General features: G+C 36.3%; 1 protein-coding gene across 1 annotated transcript; it reads left to right on the top strand.

Moving 5' to 3' along the window:
• The first annotated feature begins 3022 nt into the window (after nucleotides 1-3022).
• Nucleotides 3023-9420, top strand: LOC125270093. The gene is made up of 9 exons (XM_048193329.1): nucleotides 3023-3387; nucleotides 5410-5527; nucleotides 5620-5777; nucleotides 5947-6101; nucleotides 6195-6351; nucleotides 6441-6534; nucleotides 6645-6711; nucleotides 6815-6900; nucleotides 6994-9420. Exons 1-9 carry the CDS (start codon nucleotides 3312-3314, stop codon nucleotides 7799-7801), a joined length of 1719 nt encoding a protein of 572 aa, XP_048049286.1. The 5' UTR covers nucleotides 3023-3311; the 3' UTR covers nucleotides 7802-9420.

The following is a 9420-nucleotide window of genomic DNA, read 5'->3' as shown; positions in this document are numbered from 1 at the left end:
AAGATTAATAAATGGTGTAGAAGTGCAGTTCATTATTAGTTCATGTAAACTAATGTAATGTATAGTGTTAAAGTTTTAAGTGGTTTTTTTTTGTTTGCATGCACTTTTAGGGAAGGTACAAAAAAAAATGTAAATCATAGTTCCAAATAGTATAAATTGCTGATTTTATAACATAGGCTATTTTTCATGTGTAACTGATCCCTTGGTAAAAACAAGTCATTTCCAACTTATGAACAGTTAGTGCGGCTAATGGTGTTAAGAGACATTTGTATCCTTAAAATAATAATTGTAATATGTTTTTGATAATTCATTTTGATAATTGATTACAATATTACAAAAACAGTGAAGTCAAATATACAATCATGAAGGGCAATGAAGAAAAAAAAGAAAAAATAAAATAAAATAAAATGAAAACTTAACTATATATATAATTGAAAGAAAAGCGTTTATAAAAAGTAAGTTCTTGCAAGGGGTTATAGGCACTTAGCTCACTGAAGAAACAGGCAACTGTACAAGCAGGGATGGGCAGTATTTATGATACATGTATTTCAAATACAAAATAATATTTTGTTATTTGTATTTGATATGGTTGATGAAAATGGCTTTGTATTTTGTATCAAAATACTTTAGTGTTTTGTATTTTTAAAATACTGTAAAATACTTTGTAAGAAGTCTACACAATGACATCATAAAATTGCAGCTTCTGATGGGTGCCTACTCTATTTTTCTACTCTATTAGTTTGCAGAGACTTGTTGCGATCAGAACAGAAAATTGATCCATATGGAAGAAGGTGGTCAAGAAACAGGCAGGCTGCCAGCTTTTCATAAAATTTTAGCATGAATTGCTATAATTTTTAACAGTTCATGTTAAGTTTTGGTGTTCATTTTGGTAGCCTAGGCTAAATAGTTTACCAATTTACATAATGTTCTTGAAAACATTACCGAGCAGCAGCCCCCTATATTTATGATTAACAATCAAATTATTAATTAGTTATAAACTAGTTGCTATGAATACAGGTGCTGTCAGTTGTCTTCTTATAAATGAGTTGTTGTTATTGAGTCTGTGTTGCTGATGCAAAGTAGGCCCTTTGTTACCAAAACCTTCCGGTCATGTGCACGTAGGGTAAAGCAGCGCTGATTATCATATTAGATCCATTTGTGTGTTGAAAGTTGGCACTCTGTACGTTCGCTCAGCGGCTACTATGAGACACTTGTTGAACACTGCAGTAAGCTAGATCAATATTACTCATGGTAAATCATGGTACTCGCAATAAATCAAGAAAACGAGATTTAAACAAAAAGACTTAGGGCCAGATTTACTAACAGCTTGTGCCAGCGCAAACACTCTTTTGGCGTTAAAAAACTACTGTCAGTATTTACGAAAGACATGCAGTATAAAATTACCTCTGAAAAGGCGTGAGATGAGTTGTGTTTGCGGCTGACCTTATTGCATATGCATTTGTAGGAGTTTCCCTTTCAGATGCAAAATTTATGGGAGGAAAGTATTTAAATGAATCACACAATGCGATTTACTAATGTTTGCACTCATCAATTTACTGGTATTTACACCATTATTTAACGCCCTAAAAAAGCATGTCTGAACCCATTTTGTGACATGGCTGCAATTGTTGCTGCTAGGAGGAGACACCGCAGAAAACAGAGAGCACGTGGTAGAAGGAAGGTTATTAATTTCTTTGAAATGCCAGAGTAAGACCTTATCTGAACATATTGTTTGCCAAGCTATGTTGGCCTATAGGCCAACATGGCTTGGCAAAGTATATTATTCAGTATATGTGTATGTGTTTGTCAGATTACATGTTAAGTTGCGCCTGTGTCAACCCGCACCTGATGAGAACATCAGCATCAGCTCTGTTTTATTTGCGACTCAACTCTAATTTGCACTGCTCTTGGTAGATTGCGTTAGTCATTATGTAAATGATCTGACCGTGTCTGTGTTCTTTAATTTGCATGTCAGCAGATCACGTGCAAAACTTGCCACTCCCATCGACACATTTGTGGAATTGCGCTCACACGCTAATTTGCCCCGTTTAGTAAATCTGGCCCTTAATGTAAGCAATATAACATGAGTTTTCTGTCGATGAATGTATCCAAACAGTTGCTCCCCTGTCTAATAAAACTCATAATATACTGTACTAAAGTGTCTTTGATGTTTCCATGGTTTCGACAAAATAAAATGGGAAATCGAGGGTAATGATGTCATTGATAGGCGAGGTGTGTCCTGGTTAAAATTGCTTATTTCTCTGGATTTAAACTTTCTTGGAAACATTTGGGATAATGTAAATACACATGTCAACAAAATATATAACACTGTTTTAGTGTTTTTTGGATATTTTAATCTAAAAATCCTACTGTACATATTGTGCCTTTAACTGGTTGCATATGTCAGATTTATTGCATGACTCGGGCAGAGAAAAGCTGTTGCTATCAAACATTGTTTATAGTATTTTGTAGTAGGCTATTTTTAAAATACAAAAATACAGTAGTTTATTTTGATACATGGTGTGGCTGCTGTATTTTGTAGTTTATTTTGATACATTTAAAATTAAGGTATTTAGTATTTTATTTGAAAATACATTTTGATGTATTTTTGCCCATCCCTGTGTAGACGTTTTTCATTTGAAAGGGCACTAAGAGAAGCAGTAAAACCTTTAAGTTCGTTAGAAAAGTGAAGGAGGGGATGGAGGAGTTTTTAGCAATCTATTAATGATTGATATACTGAGAGACCGACTGTAAAATCGAATGTATTATTAATAAAATTTACGCTGTTTTGACGTTAAAAGAATGGGATTTGGTATTATGTTGGATTTATTGATTTATATGCCAATAGAGATTAAGAGTAGGCAATGGCTCGCCTTTATGAGGAACAGGCAGCTTTCTTGAGAAACCGCTCGACACGTCCATTATTGCTCCAAGCTGCAGTTACCCGATAGGTGCGGTACGCTCCTACAAAACGCGGGCGGAGCACCAAAAAGAGGCAACAGTCTACTCTGGTGAGTCACCCGAGGAAAAGCGAAACTACTCCGTTTTCAGGAAAGCTCAGTCTGCCATGTCACCAGATTCTAAGAAGTTAGTCTATTGTCTATTGTAGACTATCATGCGTATAGGGTTTCTGGCTATTTTATGTGTTATGTGTTTACTTTGCAACGAGGAAACAGAATGTCAGATAGATAGGCTACAGAAGATATGAAAGCGTAACACATAGGCTATTTTTCAAAGGAAATGGGTTTTTGTTATTTAAACATTTTATCCCATTAGACTGACATGCATGAGAAGATAACTGTGTTTTGTACATGACGGACACAATGTTTTCCACAGTTCTTCTGGGTCAGATCGTCCTTACACTGCTCTGCCAGGCATTTTGTTATGGTAAGATTTACATTTATTTGTATAAAAGTAAGCTACTAATAAAACACAGTCTAATTCTAAAACGCGTGTACTTGTACAGTTATCTTTGTAAGGAACAGTTTGCGTTTTACTCCATCGGGGTGACGACAAAGTGAGTGGTGTGTGGACCTTTTGGCCAGCCCTCACTTTCTGGCACCCATTTAAAGGGCTGTTTGAGGGATAAGACCCTTTTCAGGAAAGTCTGTTGACTCGGCGTTATCAAGCCAACACAAGCCTTGTGCATTATAGGGAATAATACTCTGAGTAATTTACAGTTGGCTTGATAACTTTAGTCCAAACAGTGTTGTAGTTTAATGGATTTACAGCTCCAGTTTACATGTAAAGTTCCAAAATTATTATAAAACTTCTGAAATGCTAATTCCAAAAACAGAGCCTTGTGCAATAAAAGGGATATTTTACTATTAGTTTGATTTAAATTTAAATTGTTTTACTGATATATATATATATATATATATATATATATATATATATATATATATATATATACACACTATTTAAAAAAAAAGGTGCCAGGAAGAACCAAAAAGGGGGTTTCACGGCGATGCCATACCTTTTTTGGTTCCCTAAAGCAGTGTTTCCCAACCCTGTTCCTGGAGGCACACCAACACTGCACATTTTGCATGGCTATCCTCCAGGTGTTCCAAGCCAAGCTACTCTGGACGAGTCTGGGATCAATGCACCTGCTTTTCGTGACCTCCGCAGCGCCACGGATTTGGCCCTGCATGCCACGAAAGCCACGGCCCAGGCCATCGGACGGTCCATGGCCAGCCTGGTCGTGCTTGAGTGCCATCTTTGGCTCAACCTGACCAAAATTAAGTAGGCGGACAAGACGGTCTTTCTGGATGCCCCAGTCTCTCCAACCGGTCTCTTCGGTCCAGCCGTGGAGGGATTCACAGAACGCTTCAATGCAGCTCAGAAGTCGTCCCAGGCTATGCGACACTTCCTGCCTAAGCGCTCCAGCTCTACCTTTGCCTCGAGCTGCCCCAGGACTGTGCCAGCTCAGCAGAGCAAGCCTGCTCCCTCCACCTTCCAGGCAGCGCCTCCAAAGGAACAGTGCCGACGAGCACGTCTCCTCCTTCCCGAGACAGCGTCAAGGGCCCCGGCCAAAGTTTTCGCTGGACCCGATGCCTCCCAAGTCTTCCTGATTTAACAGGAAAGAAGATGAAGGGGCAATGTCCCACCAAGGCCGGACCACCCCAAAAGCTCCTTCGTTCAGTCTCCCCGCCGCCCCGTTCAGTTCCGGGCATGGGAGACGATACGTGTGTTCTGCTACCTGGGCCCACTGCCATTGCGCCCATGCAAAACGCCGTTGTTATGGCGAACACAATAAATATTTTACCTTCTCAAAGAAAGAGCAAACTTCCTCTTCCACACTTGCCGGTGTTCGGGTCCCCTCTCAGCGACCCGTCATCCGATGCCATTCAAACTCAATTTGTAGGTTTAAGAACCATTCATATAGGTGCAAAATGCAACCCCTGTGATAGTGGGACAAAGTGCCACTTTTATATATTTTAAGATTTTGTATTGTTTTAACGAACACTCAGCCTTTTTATTTTATTTTAAAACATGATTGCAGTATTTTTATACTAAACTTTGCTTTTTGTTAAATAATTAAATTAATCAGCGACGCCTTCTGCAAGTTGCATAATTATATTAGTAAGTGGCATAAGTGACATTTATGTGACATTTATATTTTATATTTACATTTTTGAGTAACTATCCCTTTAAACTAATTTTACTGCCATTAAGGGGCTTGGGCTTGCATTATATCAATGAATGTCCTCAAAGATATCCATACAAATGTGTGTGTTTGTTTGTCACTTTCACAATTGTGTAAAATGTATAGCTCTATACATATTATCTCTCCTCAAAAATCATTTTTGCACAACTTCTGAAAACAACAGTGAAAACAATTTCTACTTTGGTCATTTGTGATAGTGATTTCACCCCGTCTTTTATTTCCCATCTCTAAAATCTCTCTAGAACCCACAGAGAAGGACTTGGAGTGTTTCAATGACTTTGAGACAGAAATGAAGTGCAGTTTGAGCCTCAAGAGTTGCTCTGGATACAAACTAAATATCACACATGCTGAAGCAGATTTGTAAGTGTTTGTTCAGTTCATCTGTAACTGTAACAAAATGTAATTACTGTTCATTTAGCAGTCAACTGACATGATTAACTCTTATATTTCAGGTTAAAAGAATATACATGCATCTTTGAGAGTCATCACAGTCCCAGTTGTGAATGTAAAGTTGAAGTCCAAGGGTTTGTTATAGGAGAGAAGTTCACTACTACACTTCTGGAAGGAACAAACGTTTTATTAAGCAAAACATTCATGACAGAGGATTTCAGTGAGTATAATTGTTGTCTATATGTTTAAGATTAAGTAAAATGTACATACTTTTTCAGTTAAAATATAATGTAATAAATAAAATGTGAAATAAAAATGGAAAATGGAAAAAAAAAGTTTCGTCCAACTATATCTAATTTGTTTACAAATGTGATTTTCATTTTCTGCAGTCAAACCGAAAACTCCAGTTTTATCAGTGCAGAAGACTGAAAATGGAAATTTTTATGTAACTTGGGATGACAACTACACAAGTTATCCTGCAGGAAATTTAAAAAACAGTTTGGAAATACATCTGAGATATAGGATTAAAGGAGAAGATAAAACAGTAAGAATATGATATATAGATGATATATATTCACAGATATTCACATATTGAAAGAATTGTAAAAATGAATAATAATAAAAATTGTCCATACAGGTGTACAGCAATGCGTCAAATTCAGCGGGATTCTATGATATTGTGAGCAAACATCTCCAGCCAAACACCAACTACATTCTGACAGCAAGAATGAGCACAAGCTATAACGGACACAAGATACTGAGTGACCAGAGCGCACCAGTTGAGTTCACCAGCCGTAAGTCTATCTATTTTGTCCTCAGATTCATTCCTGCATGTGTGTTAATGCTCTTTCATAATCCTGATCAATCTATATGTGCTCCACAGCCTCATCTCCAAATGAAATGGTCAGAAAGTTGGTTCCACCTCTGTGTGTTGGTTTAATCTTAATCATTTGTGCTATGTTCATCTGCGTTTTGAGGTGAGATCTCTGTTTTGTGTCTCGCCATCATTCTACATTTCACATTTTTGCTATTCCTTTGTGAATCCTTGACAAATTCAGTTCTGACACACTTTACTTCTTCATTACAGGATGAAGACAAAATGGTGGGACAAGATCTCCAAGCCAAAAGTAGATGCCAGTTTTGGAGAAGAGAAGGTGGGAGAAAGATATGCAGTTTGTTGGTTAACTATTTATTTCATCTTGAAATAGTTATCTATATGCTCAATAACCCTTAATTTTTTTCACTTTGGTTTAATAGGGTCATATTTTGCCTCCTTCCATTATGAACTTCTCCACAATCCATGTAGAGATTCCAAAACTGGATTTTCAGGAGGAAAAGAAATTGTAAGTTTTCCCAAGAACTTCAGAAACACATGTCAGATTTGATTGATAATCTGATCTGATTAATAATTCCTCAACATGTTTGTCTCTCTACAGGATCTCAGCGTCATCAGTAGATGCAACCAATGAGAAAAGTTCCCACAGTGTTGAGTCGGCGGCAGACGATTACGGCCAGGCCGGCTTTGATTCCGGTAGTGACAAGGAGAATTGCAGTCCGATCAATGTCTCATCACGCGTCAAACATGCCCTGGAGGAGGATTTCAAATCCCTTTTTACCAGCAACACAGCCAGCAATCAGGGCACTACAATGGTAGTCAAGAGTTCCTCAAGAGAACACAACCGCACAAGCCGAGATTCGGGCAACTGCTCTGGCTCATCGGTTTTCAGCAACATGACGTATTTGGAATCGGCCACTGATGATTCTTCATTCCTGGAGCAGCTGAGCAGTCAATCCGACAAGAGGGAAAACTCCTCTATGAGCGCTGATATCAGCAATAGCAAGTTTAACTTTCCCACTATTGATGCTTTGGAAGACGGATATCAGTGCTTCAACAGTGTTGTGAACCAGGGAAATGATGCAGATGTTAGTTTAAACCTTTCAGATGATGCTGATTCTGATGAAAAGTTAATTGTGAAAAATCTCATCACTAGTAAAAATCCACTTTATCCTTCTCTGTTGCTCCATGATGGCAGCGTCACACCAAGTGATGATGGATATCAGGCTTTTGAAGGCTTAACAAAGAGCACAGAAGGACAATGGAGCACAAGCATCAGAACCGAACAAGCTCCTAATGAATGTGGAGCGCTGAAATTCCCCCACAGCACTGGCCAAGATCCCACATGGGCCTCTTCTTTGCATTTCTCACCCATTATTCAAATAGACACTTCCTATCAGTCTGTTTAGCTGTGCTGCACACAACTGAAACTTTGAATTTTTGGGTAACACTTTACAATAAGGTTCATTAGTTAACATTAGTTAATTACATTAGTTAATGTGAACTATTAATGAACTTCACTTATACAGCATTTATTAATCTTTGTTAATGTTAATTTCAACATTTACTAATACATTATTAAAATCTTGTTAACATTAGTTAATGCATGTAATTTGTTGTTGTTCCGCATGAAACTATGACCAGTAATAACTATCTTTAATTTCTAATTCTTTTTTTAGACCTTGAATTCAAGTTACATTATTAACAATAAGAGGTTGTACAGTGTCTTAAATGCCTGAAGAGGTCATGTATTACTATTTTGACACGATTCTGTATGATTTTATTGTCTTTGACATTAAGTAACATTTGCTAATGTACATTATAAATGCATTGTTATATTACTATTGCCATCTCAGTTTTCTGCAAAAACAAAAATATAAAGTACATACCAAATGTAGGTGTGGGTGATAACTTTAAATATGCCATAAATGCTCACTTGTCAGCTATGATAGAATATTTTACTAATATTAGCATCTGCCATTGATTACATTTTAACCAGAAACCCTGAGATATCAGGTGCATCAAAACTTCAGAAAATGAAAGAAAGAAAAAAGTGTTGGACATACATACCAAAATAACCAATTGTACCTACATTTCATATATATTTTTTTCTTCAAAAAGTGAAAGTGAAAGGCTTCATCTTAATTCTTTTTCTCAGGCAGAGATTTAATTAAGAATATGCTAGCATAAGTCTCATTTCATTATAGTGATGTGAGATTCAGTGCTGTAGTAATAATTACTAAATTAAATGATAACTAAAATGTTGACACAAATAAAAAAAAAAAAAAAAGACTTACAAGTAATATAAATATACTACAACCAAATGGTCAGTGAATATGTCCATGTAAATAAAAATAAACAGACATGAACACATTTAGTTTTTCTTTATTGAAATGTTAAAAACATCAAATAAACAAAAATGTTTCATTTTGATTGTCAATTAACAAAATTCAAAAATCAGACTTTCGCACAAAGAGGCTGAATAGAAAAACAAATACTTTCAATATGACACATAAATTATTGCATATCTGCAATCTAATGAAATGTAGGTCTTTGATTGGCTAGTGTTGCACAAATGTAAATAGACATGATGTAATGTCATCCAAAGATGCACGACCATTTTGTGAAAGCTTTTTGACACATTAAAAACATATAAAATACAGCATGAACTACATTACACCTGCAAAGATAACATATGGCTAATACTGACAAACACATTCAGTAACCATATGCCTTCTTGACAGCAATCCCAAAAGCCTTCTGCAGCTTGTATAACAAGGTATGTGTTTGTGTAATGTTCAGCACATTTTATTCATTGTTAAATGTAATGTAAACTTAATTATTATTATTATTATAGGCAATTAAATCTTAAAGGAGCCAGACTTACTAAACAGGTTCTAGAACATTCATTCTCATATAACTTTATACCTAGACAGCTATTACATCATAAATACTGGTTTACAACAAACAGTATCTTATATGGATATGTATATCTATATACAAGATTTGTTTCTTTAAAGGGTTAGTT

This window comes from Megalobrama amblycephala, linkage group LG1, assembly GCF_018812025.1.
Source record: "Megalobrama amblycephala isolate DHTTF-2021 linkage group LG1, ASM1881202v1, whole genome shotgun sequence".
Taxonomy (NCBI): Eukaryota; Metazoa; Chordata; class Actinopteri; order Cypriniformes; family Xenocyprididae; genus Megalobrama; species Megalobrama amblycephala.
This window is presented reverse-complemented; position numbering and strand designations above follow the sequence as displayed.

Coding starts and splice junctions, on each gene's coding strand:
- LOC125270093 (XM_048193329.1), top strand. CDS start 3,312: ATGACGGACACAATGTTTTCCACAGTTCTTCTGGGTCAGATCGTCCTT. Junction 6,352..6,440: donor ACCAGTTGAGTTCACCAGCC/GTAAGTCTATCT, acceptor TGTGCTCCACAG/CCTCATCTCCAAATGAAATG. Junction 6,901..6,993: donor TTTCAGGAGGAAAAGAAATT/GTAAGTTTTCCC, acceptor GTCTCTCTACAG/GATCTCAGCGTCATCAGTAG.